Source organism: Canis lupus, chromosome 31 (assembly GCF_003254725.2).
Source record: "Canis lupus dingo isolate Sandy chromosome 31, ASM325472v2, whole genome shotgun sequence".
Lineage (NCBI taxonomy): Eukaryota > Metazoa > Chordata > Mammalia > Carnivora > Canidae > Canis > Canis lupus.
In genome coordinates this window covers 34,478,485-34,494,408 of record NC_064273.1, presented here as the reverse complement: position 1 = coordinate 34,494,408, position 15,924 = coordinate 34,478,485, and the positions used below count along the sequence as shown (strand labels likewise).

General features: G+C 45.4%; 1 protein-coding gene and 1 long non-coding RNA gene across 3 annotated transcripts in view; one reads left to right on the top strand and one right to left on the bottom strand.

Moving 5' to 3' along the window:
* DSCAM (DS cell adhesion molecule) overlaps nucleotides 1-11,055 on the top strand; it is a 734,179-nt gene extending 723,124 nt beyond the window's left edge. Inside the window, exon 33 of the mRNA XM_035709183.2 lies at nucleotides 10,091-11,055. Within this exon, the coding sequence (XP_035565076.1) occupies nucleotides 10,091-10,443 (353 nt within the window). The 3' untranslated portion in view covers nucleotides 10,444-11,055. The remainder of the gene's footprint in view (nucleotides 1-10,090) is intronic.
* The window catches only part of LOC112661589 (uncharacterized), a 34,138-nt gene continuing 25,617 nt past the window's right edge, over nucleotides 7,404-15,924 (bottom strand). Inside the window, exon 4 of one of the 2 annotated variants that reach the window (XR_003137820.3) lies at nucleotides 7,404-8,413. This is a non-coding gene — a long non-coding RNA (uncharacterized LOC112661589). The remainder of the gene's footprint in view (nucleotides 8,414-15,924) is intronic. The other variant, XR_003137819.3, reaches the window with a different exon arrangement.

Sequence of the window (15,924 nt, the reverse complement as noted above, 5' to 3'; positions counted from 1 at the left end):
ACTTTGATTACAATACCTGTTCTTGGATTCAGGTAGCATTCTGAACTGATTTTTAACCTTCTCGGACTGTTGCTCCTCCTTTATTCATGAGTTTATCCTATGCAATCAAGAAATGCTTTCGCACAAAGCTACTTAAAACTTCACATATGCAGCCTAGTGCATCCTGGCCCCACGAAGAGTAGGAGAAGGGTCAGCCCCTTTAGATTCCTGCACTCACACTCTGGGACACCAGCCTTAAATACACACACATCAGCCCCTCTCGTGATGAACACACTTGAAGTTTTCCAGCTGGCAATGGTCACTGCCTACTGTCAACTTGTTGGTTCTCTGAACAATCAGCTACATAAAGCAGTTTTTGGCTTTCGGATCCATTCATGCCATCCCTCGTGCCCTCCTGGATGTGAGCATTTAACCAAAGAGAAGAGCGTGGAGTGAGAGGTGCTTACCTGAAGGACCTGCTGACCTCTGCTCTGGTGGTGCCCTCAAGTGAAGTCTGTTCTTCCTGTTCTCAGCTATCACTCTGAACATACTGCTTCCCCTGAAGCCCATGTGGTTTTCATGCTGGCTCTTGAATCAGAATTAGACTCTGGAGGTTTTCACTGTCCAGAATCCCCCTCCACAGCTGTGTTCTACTTGCATCTCCCTCACCACCTGAGGACATGAGTTCTGTTCCCAGCAGGTCACCTGACATAGACTCTCTCTCCTCCTGACCCAAGGCACCACACTTGGTTCCTCTCAAGCAGTTCTGTGTCCTTCTTCCCCTCACTTCTTAGGGTCGGTGATGGGGGCCGCATGCCTCAGGTTTGCATCCTTCTCCTCTTTTTTGCACTCATTACAATTAGATTTTGAAATTTCTATCATGAGTGTTATTCTAAGAGCTATAGAAATTGTCTCCTTTGAAGCACAAGTATCTTTGATACTTCCATATGCACAAGAACATGTGTACACCATGCACACGCACACACACATGCACACTGAGTTTCTCTGGCCTCCATCCTTCCAGAGATGCTCCTGATTCTTCCCTCCCAGCCTCCCAGCCTCCCAGCCTCCCAGCTTGCTTTCTAATATCAGCATGTCTTTTTTGAGATCCCACTCCCATTGTATCTCACAGCTAGAGATACAATGGTAGATGAGACCCACAAAGACCCCATCTTAAGGGAGTTTATATTCCTGATGGGAGAAAATAAGCAAATAACACAGTTTCAGATTATGGTAAGTTCTGGGAAGAGAAGTAATTGGAGAAGGTGATCAAGTCTGGCAGAGATTGGGAGTTGGGGAGAATGGTCAAGGAAAGCCTCTTGAAGCAATGAGATGTGGGCTGAGATCTAAGTGGTAGATGGGGCAGAAAGCCTGGTAGACATCCTAAAGGCACAGTGGTGTGGGGAGAGGGGAGAGCAAAGTCAGGAGATTGGAATCAGCCTCACATTCACCACATGGAGCAAGAGCTCACTCTGAACTGACTAACTTTCAAATATTCCCATAGTAATTAAAGTTAGAGAGGTACCTGGGTGGCTCAGTGGATTAAGCATCTGCCTTCAGCTCAGGTCATGATCCCAGGGTCCTGGGATGGAGCCCTGTGTTAGATTCCCTGCTCAGTGAGGAGTCTGCTCTTCCCTCTCCCTCTGCCTCACCCCTGCCCACTCATGCACACTTGCTCTCTCTCTCTCTCTCAAATAAATGAATGAAATCTTTGGGAAAAATCAATAAATAAAGTTTGAAGGACCCAGAGGCCATTAACAGCACCTCCACATATTGCTATGCACCTGCCCTGAGTAAACCTAAAGATTTCACCATGCTTGTCCTGGCTCACTGCTCGGAAACTGATCTCTTTGACATACATTTGTGATTTCATCTTCTTAAAGACCGTCTTGTTATTTTATCTGATCTCTCTAGGACACATGAAGTGGATGGTAGGACTTATTACAAAGAGTCCCAAACTTGGAATTCAAAGCCCACTTGACTTTTGCACCAACTTCCTCTCCTTTCTGTCTCTGACAGTGACTTTCTGTCATTGATTCCAGGTGCCTGAGTCTTCTTACCTTTCCAAGTGTTCTTAAGGATTTTTCAAAGATGCTGCTGTTATGTGTGTCCCCCAATTCCTAAGTGCATTCTTTTGCTCTGACTGCCTTTTCTCTGACTCCTATCCCCTTAACTCACTGTTTTCCTTGGTTGGCTTATTGGACTTCAGCTTTAGTTGCTGGGGAGCTCATGGGTGGTACAAGGTAGGGAAGAGGTCTGTGCCTGATAACTTGTAAGGGAGCAGTAGGAAGCCCACCTGTGTCCTGTTGAGTGGCCAGAAGGAAGTTTCTAGATTCCAGTGCAAAGGGTGATGAGCAAAAAGGCTCATCATAGTGAAAGTTCACTGCATCTCCAGAAAGACCCTGTGAAAACACAAATCTATTGCACTCACTTATTTAACCCATAGTTATTGAATATCTTCTCTGTAAAAAAAAAAAAAATACCAGGTATTATCCTAAGACTTAAAACTGTTAATATATTAAACCAACACTTCCCATAGGCTCCTTAATTCATCAGAATACCATGTAGTATCATAAACGGCACTAAAGACACAAGACAGATAAATGAGGAAATCCAGGAAACAAGGCAAAAAAAAAAATCCAGCTCTGGAAGACAGAGACCTCCCCAACACACACACAAACCCCAGTAAGATGTCATGAAGCCATGACCAACCCGACGGTGCTAGGAATATGCAAAAAGGTAAAAAGACAGCAAAGACCATCATATTTCAATGGGGTCCTGTGTGAACACAGCTGGCACCAACTTCTAATGCATCCTATATCCCAAACTGGGAACCAACAAACTTTAAATTCAAGTGGTGTAGTTGACGCTCTCATGTTGAAATCCCTTGTGAAGATGCCCACTGCTCAGGATAGAGACTCATAGGGCTTCAAGAAGCCAGCCCTGTCTCCTTACTGGTCATGACCCTTGCTCTCTGGGTTCCTAAAGTCCACAAATGTATATTCCTTCTGCCTAGAATCTTCTCGTTTCCAGATTAACTAAGTCCTTCTACGAGATGAGTCAAGATGCACAGGGTTGTTGAGAAAGGTCTGCCAGCCCCACAAGGGAACAGGTACAGGCACCCAACCACACTTCCTCCTCAGTGGTCCCCAGTGTGTGTGTCCTTGTCAGTCTTATGTGGGAGCTGGAGGTTCTTTGAGCCTCATGGACCTTTCCTCACTGAGTGCTCCAAATGCCTTGCCAAGTGATTCCACCCTGGCCTAAGTGCTGGGTTTTCCAATCCTGTTTCTCACACAGAACTATTTTATTTCAGAAGAATTGTGAGCAGCAACAAACTCAAAGCCCCACTTCATACCTCAGTGTAGTTGCTAAAGTTCACCAGTGAGTAGGAGGATGACAATATTGATGCGCTCTTAAAAATGCATGAAGCCTCCTAAGTACAAGCCAAGAATGGTAATAGAATCCGCATACACAGACCTCTGGTATCAATCTCACATTATTTATTTAGGGGTTTTCCTGGTGGCCATTTGGGAGTGAAGATTCATTTACCAAAAGAGGTTCATTTACAAGGTTTCATTACCTTGCTTCAGCATTAATATTAAACTAAAAAAGTGTTAGATCTCATTTGCCTCCAGAATGGGCAGACTCTATACTCTCGCTTTGTAACTAGCTCTTTGATGCTGTAACCATCATTACAAGTCTGATCTGTGTGGTTCTTATTGAAATTGCTAGAAGTCAAGGTAAGCATCCTTTGCTTCTTACCTTTGCATCAATACCCAGCTCCATCCAAGCATAGATGTGAAGCCTTATTAGAAATTGATGAAAGTTCCTTTTTATATGGCCCCAGAGGAGAGCTAATCCCCAGGGACTCTGATTAGCTTTCTCTCCAGGACTTTGTTGTGAAAGCATATGCACGGTTTCACAGGTGCTAATGAAGTATTACATAAGAGGGGGAAGAAGGCTATTACAATATGCCTCAGAATTTTAGGCTCCTAAAAATGCATTCGTTTCATACTTATCCTCAAATTCCTAATACATTGTGCTCCTCCAGTTTTCACAGGTGAGATGGTAAAGAGCATAAGAAAGACTCTTTCAAACTTTAAGATGCCCTTAGAAATAACCTTGCCCCCTTCACTTGATAAAGATGCAAAATTTGAAGGGGTCACAGAACCATTTAGAGGTAAAAGCAGAATTTTTTCAGGAAGCCTAGAAGACTCTAACTCATGCTCTTACCCCATCCTAAGCTCCAACCTCATCAGACCAACTTGGAAGAAGACCTTATGACCACTGCTCCATGGGATACATCTTTCACATTCTCCCAGGATCTGAGGTCATAACTCCTGGTGGACTAGAAGAAGCTGGGCAATAGTTTCTTGTTCCTTAAAGTAGAATAAAGGCCCACTTGGAATAGTGAACATTGGCCCCTTTAAGCTATGGTTTCTCAGTAGCAACACAATGAGCATTGAAGGATTGGAGGCAGGGGAGGAGGGTCTGTGGGGTTCTGTGTTTAATAGGATGTTGGGCAGCATCCTTAGCCTGTGTCCAGTAAAGGCTACTGGTGGCTACTGAGCAGCTACCCTCCAACTGTAACACCTGAATAGTCTTTAGACATTGACACATGCCTCCTGGGGGCGGAATCACTCTTTGCTGAGAACTACTGCTAAACTCTAGATGCTTCCTCCCCAAGGGTGTGCACACCAAATGGCAGGAAGCATCGTCTGAGAATAGATTCATGGATGCACATCTATTATAGATTTTCTGAATGGATGCATTCTTGCTCTTTTTTAATATCGATTTTTGCCATCCTTCTTCGAGCCTAAAGTGCATTCAAACTTTGTGTGCTTCTGAGTATACTGAGAAAGTTCGGGAAACTTTGCTTTCCTAATAGGAAGGTGCATCTCCTGCAGGAGGTGCTCTTACTAGAGCAGTTTTGACACAGTTGGGCCAACCATGGCTTGCAGGTCCCTGTTGGTGAGCATGGCAAGCTTTGAGCACCCACCTGCTGGTGGATGTCTGCTGGTGGATCAGGGAGTCTGGGGGCGAGGAATTGTGAGGGCACCAGTGAGCAAGGTGGTTAGGGACAGATGGAGAAACTGATGACACTTGTTTAGTGTGAACTTTCAGAGATACTAGGGGCACCAAAGTCCCAGGGGCGGTGACAGGAAAATAAGGAATGGGCCGTGATTTCAATAATATTGAATAATGACCTTCCATGGTGCCTCCAGGTGGGAGTCACAGGGGAGGGCCAGCCTGTGATCTGGGGGCTGCAGGCTGAGGAGGCAAAGAGGGAGAAATACTCAGGACTCAGAGACCACGGGGGTGGTGGCCAGGTAAGGGGACAGGGCCATATCCTTACTCATGATCCACACCCTGGGGGTCCCGTGGCAGTATCCTCCCCACACTCCTCTGCTGAGTCCTATCTGCTTTTCTCTCTTTATGACTCTTTGTTTCCCATTTTCATGGGAGATTTCCTCCCTCTTTCAACCTCGCCCCCAGTCCTATGTCTTGTGTTGCTTCCCTCCGCTTCCCCGTGTAGGTGTTTCCATCTCTCTCATCTCCCCTCTGTCTCTGTCTCTCCATCATACTCTGTCTCTCTCTCTGTCTCATCTCTGTCTCTTTCTGTGTCTCTCAGATCTGTCTCTCATCTCTCTATCCCTCTCTGTTTCTCTCTCTCTCATCTCTTTATCTCTGTTTCCCTCCATCTCTCTCATCTCTGTCTCTCCCATTTCTGTCTTTGTGTGTGTCTCACAGCTGTCTCTTTCAGTCTCTGTCTTTATCTCTTTCTCTGTCTCTCTGTCTCTCCATCTCTCTATGTCTTTCCACCTCTCCCCATTTCTCTCTGTCTCTGACATCTCTTTCTCTGTCTCTGTGTCTCTCTCTGTCTCTCTAATCTCTCTTGTCTCCCTGTCCATCTCTCTGCCCTTCTCAGCCCCATTCCCACTCGCCCCTCCCTGACCACCCATCTCAGCCCCTCTGCCTCGGGTTTAGTCCAGCACCTCAGCCCCTAAGCTCAGCTTCTCAGAGCCCCTTCTTCCTGTGGGTGTCTCAGCCCCTCCACCCTCGCCCTCACCCCATGTTTCTGACTCAAGGCCTCAGGGGCAGAGCACAGCGGGTGACTGTTCATGACACACAATTGTGTGAATAAGCACCACAAGAATCAGCAAGTGGAGTGTGCCCCTAAGGCCTATCAGGACTCTTAGCCCCTTGTCACCATGTTTCACTCATGCTGGATTTGGGAAAGTAGCTAATGGGTTTAGCTAACTAGGAAAGTGCTACAAATGTGAGAAATAAGGTAAGCAGAGCAAAAGGAAGGCATGGAAGGGAGTCCCCAGATCCTTTCCCTTCCAGCATCTGAATGTGAGCCCAGGTCCTCCTGACACCTGTGCCTTTCTCCTGCGCACCTTGTCTTCTCCTTGTGGGGTCTGCTTCTCCCCCAACCTGTGGGTTTTCCTTCCGTCTGTCTTTGTGTCACACACACACACACATAAATGTACACACATACACATAAACACATATACACAAACACATGTGCACATGCACACACACATATACACACATGAACAAATATAAATATATGTGCACACACAGACATTTACACGCACATATGCACAAATACATGTGCACACATGCACACAGACACACATACACACATGAACAAATACACATACACAGGGACATATGAATATACTCGCACACACACATACCACACTCTCCTTGACATCATGCCCTGGTTGCTGCCTGTCATCTCCTTACCCCCTCTCCAACCCACACTGTCTGTTTCATCTCTTTCCTCCACCTTGTATTCCACAGAGGAGAGAGTCAGCAGAAGGAAAACAAAACAAGGAGAAAGACAGAAAGGGCAGAGGTAACGCAGAGTAAAGCAAAAAGAGGGAACCTAAATGATTAAATCCTTGCTGGAATTGGAGGTGAACTCCACTGTAACTGGTTTTACTGGAAATGCACTAAGGCCAGGTTTTGGCTCTGCCCATATTTGTGGCAATGGTGGGTTTACGCACAAGGAGACCAAGGCCGTGTGTGCCGACAGAGGTGACCGTAGAGCTCAAAGTGAAAAAGATCCTTGAATGACTCCTGGATCACTGCTACTTTCTCACACATGGGATAACTCCAGGGGTTCCTGGTGGATTAGCTTCAGGGCATGTTGCTCCACAGAGCATGGAGAGGGTTAGGTGGCCAGGGGTGGGTCGGCTGGGGAGGGCTGGACTATGAGGAACCAAGAGACCTGCTCCCTGTGGAGACAGAGGCCTTCATAGAGGCTTCCGCTCCCTTGTGAGGGAGACCCCAGGAAAGCCAGCCTCCCTGAGCGGGGGCTTTGAGAGCCAGCTGGACAGGTGTGTGCTTTCCCAGAGAGCAGGGGAACTGGGGGAAGAGGTGTTGCCTTGGTCTCTGTAAGGAGGAAAGGTGGGTGACGGGTCAGAGCACAGGGTGGGAACACCGCAAACCACAACTATGTCGGCTGCTGTTACTGGTCTCTAAAGAGAAATTCCCTCCTTTCCTGTAATTGGTATAAGCAGAGACTGTTCCCAGACAGTAGGAGTATTCAGAGAGGCTTCACATGAAGTACCCAGGGCATCCCAGCCAAGAAGAAAGGACATCTGTGTGAGTGTCCTGTGGCTGGCATAACAAAGTACCTCAAACTGGGTGCTCAAAACAACACGAATTTATTCTCACAGTTCTAAGGGAAGAATTCCAAAATCCAGTGTCAACAGGGCTGTGGTCCTTCCAGGAACTCTAGGAAACAATCCCTTCCATGCCTCCTCCAGCTCCATCCTTTTGTGGATGCATTTTGTGGCTTGTGGCTGCATCTCTCCATCCTCACATGGCTTCTCCCCTCTGCTCTGTCTCCAGCCTCCTTCTCTCTTTTCCTATAAGGACACCTGCTACCTTGAGTCCTAATGATTTCGTCTCAAGATCCTTAATTATTTCTCCAACTAAGTTCATGTTCACAGGTCCTGAGGGTTGAGACACAGACATATCTTTTGGAAGGGGTGGACTGTAATCAACCCACCGAAGATAGAAACCAATGTAGAAAGAAGAGTTCCTGGCTCATTCCCCTGGCTGGTCCAGCTCCTAACAATGGACCTTCTGAGAAGGGAGGTGTCTGACAGTAAACATTTCACATGCATTACCTAATTAAATCCTCACCTCAACTCTATGTGGTAGATTCTAGTATTATTTCCATTTTTATGAGTGAGGAGATTGAGCCTAGATTAAATGCAGGCAATGCCTTCCAGACCTCTACTCCTAATCCCCACCAGTAGAATCCTTGTTTAGGTTCTCCGTGGGAATAGGCAGATGGAAGGCGGGAGGCTGAGAAAAGCAGGTGTGCCAACATCCAGACTGTCACCACGGTTTCCATTCCTCTTCTTTCTCGCTGGAGTAATAAGCACACAAGTTGCCTTGGATCTGTAGGCATCTGAAGAACATAGAAAATGCATGGATGATTAGATAGCCCAGTTTCCCAAGTGGTACTTGGATCAGCACATGGGGTGGGATTTTAATGGACATAAAGTGCCTTTAATAAACCAAGTTCACCACCGATTACTCTGGTGCTTTCTTCCACATAAGTGCATGAATTATTAAGAGGACACATTTGCAGCATTCGCACTGTCAAAAGGGCTAATTAGAGCATCATGCAACTTAATTCAGCTTTGCCTGAAAAACTGGATCGCCCGGAGACATTGGATATTCAGAGATAGTTGGCAGACCTGCAGTATGCAAGTGCAAGTAGCCCTGCTATATGAAGATGTGGGCGCCGGACTGTTTCCGTTATTAAGGATTTTCCATTTTCACCCACCTTTCTCAGCTACCCTCACCCTCCTGATCACTAAATCTAATGTGAGAGCCCCTGCAGGCAGAGGGCAGCTATCATGGGTTTTGTCTTTTGATTTCAAACACATTTGTTCCTCCTAATCTAGGACCTGAGCATCCTGTAATCCAGCTGGGACCAAAAGGCTATAGATTTTTGAAGGCTTAATAAGCCCTGCTCATTCAGTGGGGAGTTGCTGGGATAGAGACTCATTCCCAAATCTGTTACAACACATTACAAATATGTCAAGTTTCAAGATTTAGTTGGGTCTCAGAAACAGCATGAGGCACTCTTGACCTACATTTTAAAATAACCTTAGAGGTAAATGAATTCCACGTTTTCTCGGGTATGTGAAAAAGAAAAAAAAAAACAATTAAAGACTAATAGCCATGTGAGTAAATAAAAGAGCAAATTAATATAATTTGCTTATTAAAGTTTTTAGAATAAGGTCAGGTCATCACTTTTAGGAACCTGGATATATAAAAATCCACACATCCTTCCCTGTCACCCTCCCACTATCCTCCATTCGGAAACCATGATCCTTGGGCCCCTTTTTAGGCCTCACCATTACATTCCCTCTGACATTCTGTGGATGTCTTCTGAGCTCAGGCCATCACCATGCCTCCCCCAACCTGCACATCCTCCTTCCTGGTCTCTTGGCTTGAGGACGGCACACCCGCAGCCCATTTCTTAGCCAGAGCTGTCCACCCAGGAGTTACAAGTGAGCCAAAATAGTGAGTTCCTCAATCCCCAGATGGCTGGGAAGAGCCCCCTGCATTCACCCAGCTTGCTGCTACACAAACGCTCCCTTGTCTGCATGTGTCTTGGGGTGGAGAAGACTGGAAGCACTGAGCTAGCCAATGAGCTTGACCCTTGCTTCCTTGGCATCCTTGCCTTCCTCCTCGAGCCCTATGCTCCCCTGAGCACTTCCGATCACATACGGGGTCTGGTCCATCACCCTTTATACCTGGGGGTGCACTGTTGCCTTTGATGTATGCTTTTCTTTCCATTGTGAGGTTTTGAAGGATCTTGTTACTGCTCTTTCTCTGGCTGAAGTATGACCCTTAAAAGCCTAAGTTAATGTGCCGTAGGAAAGCCAGCTCATCTTATGCCTGGTGGGACGGGTGTGAGGAGGGTTCCACCTGCCTTTGCGGTGAGCTCTGACAAGGGGTCTCACAAAGCACAGCCAGGTACAGTGACATCTCCAGCTCTGAACCCCAAAGGGCACTCGGCACCTGCTGAGCAAGTGAGGAAGCCAACTAACTGCTCTGTGTTTCTTTGCAGGTGACCTCATACATTTGCCTCCATACCTTAGAATGGACTTTTTGTTAAACCGAAGCGGTGCAGGCACCAGCAGGGACCTGAGTTTAGGGCAAGCGTGCTTGGAACCTCAGAAAAGTCGGACCCTGAAGCGCCCCACGGTCCTTGAGCCAATCCCCATGGAGGCCTCCTCCTCCACGTCCTCCACAAGAGAGGGACAGCAGTGGCAGCAAGGGACTGTGGCCACATTACCTCAGCGAGAGGGAGCAGAGCTGGGACAGGCAGCTAAGATGAGCAGCTCCCAAGAATCCCTGCTCGACTCTCGGGGCCATTTGAAAGGAAACAATCCCTACGCAAAATCCTACACCCTGGTATAACAAACAGCATGACTGGACAGCAGTTGTAAATACAATTTAAAAAATTCAATCAAAGCTACCTTTTTTTTACGGAATTCCAATATTTATAATTAAAGAAAATTGCCAAAATATATTAAAAAAAAGAGAAAATACTGAAACCACAGACAGTGCAAAGACTCTCCTGCTTTTTTTCTGTCTGAGTGTGAGCTCCATCTGCCTGGGCATCTGATTTTTTGGGAAAGAAGTCCAGTTTTATGATCTTCACAGGTTATTGCATTTTTACTGATTTTCTACAAAGTGCATGGGGGACTAACTAAACCTTCTGACTGGAAGTTCTATCACACAAGATTTAAGAATGAAAATGGGGAAAAAATCACCCTCTTTGTGAATTTAAAAGGAACATTGATTTGGGGGCAGGGGGGAGACTTTAGTCATGTTTGCACACCTTTCTTTCCCATTAGAAACTGGGTCCTCAATTTGACCTCCTTCTGTTGTGAATTAGGATGAGTGCCGTCAGTGAAGGGGTGGGGGGGGAATCAATTTGATTTTCTTTTCTGTTTATTTTTTAATTTAATGAGACACTCTTTGCATTTTGTCTAAGCGAAATAAAAAAGAAAAGGTGGTCTGCCTTTATTTCGATGTCTACCTCTCTCGTCTCCCACTGATTGCTGGGTCCTCCTTCCTCCCGATGCTTGTGTTTGCAAACACGAGGGCTGAACCCAGAGCCCAGTTGAATAAACCAGAGAGGACACCAACACTCCAAGCTCCTCAGGAATGGCTGGGAAGAGCACAGATGATGCAGCTGGTCGTGACCATAACCAGGGGCTGGCCAGGTACTCGAAGCCTCCCAGATGTTCTGCTCCTTCCTTGCCTCTCCACAGCACCTCACTCTCTAGCTAGACCAGGGGTCAGCAAACCATGGCCCATGAGCCAAATCCAGCCCACTCGCTGCTTTTATAAATAATATTTTATTGGAAAACAGCCATGTGCACCATTTGCATTTTGCCTATGGCTATTCCGTGCTATGACAACAGAGTTGAATAGTTACAACCGAAATGGTATAGCCTGCAAAGCAGAAAATATTTACCATCTGGCCCGATACAGAAAAAGTTTGCAGACCCCTACTCTAGAGTCTCACAGTTAGCATCAGCTTTCTGGAGAAAAGAAGAGAGGACCAGGGAATTCCATGCCTCTTACCCTCTAAGACCTGTCCTGTCACTGCCATGACTGGTATCTAAATTTGCAATAGACCATCTTAGTATATGTTGCCTCTGGTTCACTTCTCTGTACCAGGAGGGAAACCAGCCAACAGTAAGTGATGTCCTCTGAAATCTAAATTTTTCTTCTTCTTTCAAGTTTAAATTATTTATCATGTGGCTTATCCTAACAGAGAACGTACTCTTAAGTACCCTGGACTGCATTCTTCTGCCCCATGACCTTTACACAGTGTGTTTTAGAAAGACCACATCATCCTCCCATGGCACCTGCACCCCATTGCAGACTTTCTTAGGTCTCCACCACAGAAGTTTGAAATTCACCAGAAAATTTGATCAAATGCCCATAGCAGCTCAGTGGCCCAGGTAACAGACTACCCGAGTACTTTCCTCTCTCTTAATATTCTCTACAGGCTCCCATTTAAGTCACCAGCATAGACGGGTGCCAGTTATTACCATATGGGAACATGTTCAGAAACGTATTTCCTGTTCTCCCCTCCTCTCTCCCTGCCTGCTTCCCTCCTACCTCCTTCTTTCCTATCACTGCTTCTTTCCATTTGTTTTCCAGGCAGGCACATTTGCCTACATAGATGCAGTGATACTGAGCACCTGCAGAACAGGGCCAGGACTCTGTCAAGACCACCTGCTGGCATGAATAGTAGATGACTCTATGCTTCTGAAGTGTGTGTGTGTGTGTGTGTGTGTGTGTGTGTTTTCTTGCCATGGTTTCAGAATTTGAAACATGTCGACAGCTTATTGTCTGCACCCTCACAGATCCTCACAGACTGCTTTTGTATGCAAAAGAAATTAAATGCTACTTTCTGGGAAAAATTAAAACTATCTTTCATCAGTTTAAAACTCCTATATTTCCCAAACTTAGAAGTTTACCATATTTTCTTTTTTTCTCAAGCTGTGCAAAAATAAAGATTCTACATAATGCTTGCCTCTGTAATGGATTACTTTCAATAACTCTGCTTTCGTGATGTTCATTAAAATGAGTTCGACACACAAGCCTTGTATCAAAAAGTCCAATTCCCTACCTCTCAGGAAGAGGTCCAGTATTGATGACCACAAAGAGATCCAGATTTATAGATTAAAGGGGGCACTGTGTAGTAAAACAACCATTATTGAGTGATAATGATTAATTTTCCTCTGGACCTTTGCCTGTCTCTAACCTGATTTAAAATGTTTCTGAGAGGTCATTTTATTAGGCTAAGTCTGAAACCAGACTGCGGTATCTTAGAGCACTGGAACTCTGATAAGTTCTTTATCCTCTGCCAATAGCTAGAGGGTCAATGAACAATAGCCATTGGGGTCAATGGAGAATAGTTATGGGGTCAATGCATGATAGTTGGCAGGCTGATGGAGAATAGGTACAGAGTCAATGAACAATACTATTGGGTCAATGGGCTGAGTTTCCTCTAAGGCATCCCTCAGCTAACAGTCTGAAAAATGCCCACTTTCCTAAAGCAAGCAAGGCCTTTTTGTAATAAATTCCCAGTAAATCACACAGCCCTCAGTACTCATACATCTACAGAAACCCTGGTTCTTCCATTCAGTTCACATGTACGTCAGCTCACTTTCTTGTATCCACATCTGCCATGACCACCCATGAGGAGAAGGAAGCGGAGAAACGGAGGTGGGGAAAGATGGAGGAGTAAAATGATACAAAGCTTATCACAGGTCAGACTGGATAAGCTCTCATCCCATCATCATTGTACACATACCACAGAGAATCTTGATAATACTTAAAGACATAAAAAAAAAAACATACGGTTGCTTCAATTGTTCTTAAGCAGGAGATAACACTCACTTAAGGTCTCTCTGATTTGGGACCTTGATTCTCCATAAGCCAAAAGCTTCGTGTGATTTTTAAGGAAATGACTGAAGCCTTCCAAAAAAAATGTGAACTCTATAAATCTATTTCTAGCAAAGGTGGACAGCCTTCAAGGACTAGGATTGGAAATCCAAGGACTAGCTGATTATACTCACCTGCCCTGGAAAGTTTGATGGATGCTGATGGTATGTTCATGTTCAAAAGCCTCTCTCAGTTACCTAAAGAATGTGGTCTGGAGGGTATCATCAGCTCTCCAAAGGTCTCTTGGGAAGATTATCAACAATTTAATATCCCAAGGTCCTTGAGCCCCATGATGCTATTCCACCCATTGGCTCAAAGTGACCTGTCAAACAGCAGAGTCAGAGGAATGAAGCTGGAGTGAAAGAAAAGTCTTCTTCAGCTCTTGGAAACCAGGCTGTTGCAATCTTAACTAGGGTATGAGTCAAGGCATCTTCAGGTTTATGTAGAACTGTGTCTGTTTGCTCTTGTATGTTATTTGAGGAGAAGATTTGTGATAGTAGAGCTCTTGAGTTCTCAACAGGAATTTCTGAGCCTGCCAGCCAGGGCTAGGATGGAGTTAGATAGTAACTAAGGACGGGGTCCTGACTGAGCCCCTCTCCCCTCTACAAACTGGGACTGAGGATTGGAGGGACCTCAGTTAGTTAGCTGGGTCACTCAAGTATCATCAAGCATGAGAGTGGAGAATAATTGCTGAGAAACAATCTTTCATGATTCTCTTGCATTTGTGCATGTCTTCTGAGTAGAGGTATTAATAGATTCTGTTCTGTAGTATCTTTTCAAGGATACTATCTGCATAAAGGATAGCTTCAGAAGATAGAGCTATATCTCCCTGCTGGGCAAAAGGCAGATCTGTGTGCTGACTGAGATAATAAAAACAATGTCTCCCTCCAAGGCAAAATTTGACAGGTTTGCCAGCAAATTCTTTCTTAAGTTTAAAGTTTCCTAGGCATTAAACATAGGCATTCACATCCTCAAGCTTCCCTGATCGTCTGCATGGCCTCAGGCAGGTTCCTTCATGTTCTTCCATCTTCACTCCAATTTCATCTTCTCAGCGAAGCCCTCTCTGAACACCCTATTTATACTGTATCCAGCCCCCTCCCAGCATTCCTGCTCCCACATCTTCTGTAGCTCTCAGTCCATACCCTTCTCATCTTCTGATTTACTATGTAATTTACTTATTTATAATGGTTCTTTTTCACTATCTGTCTTTTCCAACAAGAAGTTTAACTACAGAGGTGCCTGGGTGGCTCAGTCAGTTAAGTATCTGCCTTCAGCTCAAGGCATGATCCTAAGGTTCCTTGCTCAGCAGGAAGTCTGCTTCTCCCTCTCCCTCTGCCTTCTGCTCTCCCTGCTTATTCTCTCTGTCTCTCTCTCTCTCTCTCTTTCATTCTCTCTCTCTCTCCAAATCCAAATGGATCCAAATCCAAATCCTTGGATCTCTCATCCAAATCCAAGAAGTCCTTGGATTTTTCAAATAAATAAATAAATAAAATCTTTAAAAAAAAAAGTCAGCCACGCAAGGACAGAACTCCATTTTTCTCATTGTGTCCTCCATTCCTAGATCAGCACCTGGTCCACAGTAGGCACCCTACAAATATTTGTTGAAATGGAAAAGATGCTCAATTTTTCTCAACTTCATGGTTCATCAACTGTGACACAAACTTACTGTGTGCACAGAGTCTACCTAGCACCTCTGCGTTACCCTGTGGGCCTTGAGGGCACAAGGGAACTGATGAGAGTGTGGCACTCTTGCCAATCACTGTGCTGTAATACTACATTGGGTCTCTGACAGGAGACTCATGTCCTCTTCCAGCATCCATGGAACTGTGGCGAGCCAACCTGTTAGTTTTTGAGTATGGTACCCTCTACAGATCCCTGACAATGGCAAACTAGACATGGAGAGTGCCCGCCTCCTCTACTCCCTAACAGAATTCCTGCAGCTTAGGCTTCTGGGTGTGATCCACTCAGTCACAACTTTTTTTTGCAATTTGATGAGAATGTTGTTGTTATTGTTGTTTTGCTTTTCTCAATATCTCACTTTCAGAAAGGGGGAAAGCTAGGGAAAAGTAACTTTGAGCACATGGCAAGGAGTGTCTGTTTCATCTCCCAAGACAAGCTTGGCAAAGCTGGAAAGCTCTTTGTGTTCCAGAAACTTCAAGCCAACTGTAAGAAGAAAAGGCAATGTTTATTGTCTCTGGCTTTGTGCCTCCCCAGAGAGGGTTGTGTTCTGCTTCAAAGAAAACCCTACCACAGAGAGAGAAACAACTGAGATATACAATCCTGTGTGTAATAAAGGGAAGGTGCTCAGAAATGTCCTTGAGATGACAGGGCCCAAGGCTATGCTACCACAGAGGGGTTACCAAGACCACCTGGGCATCACAATCAGAGGGAAGGCAGCATTTCCATTCATGCTGAATGTGGGCACAAAGT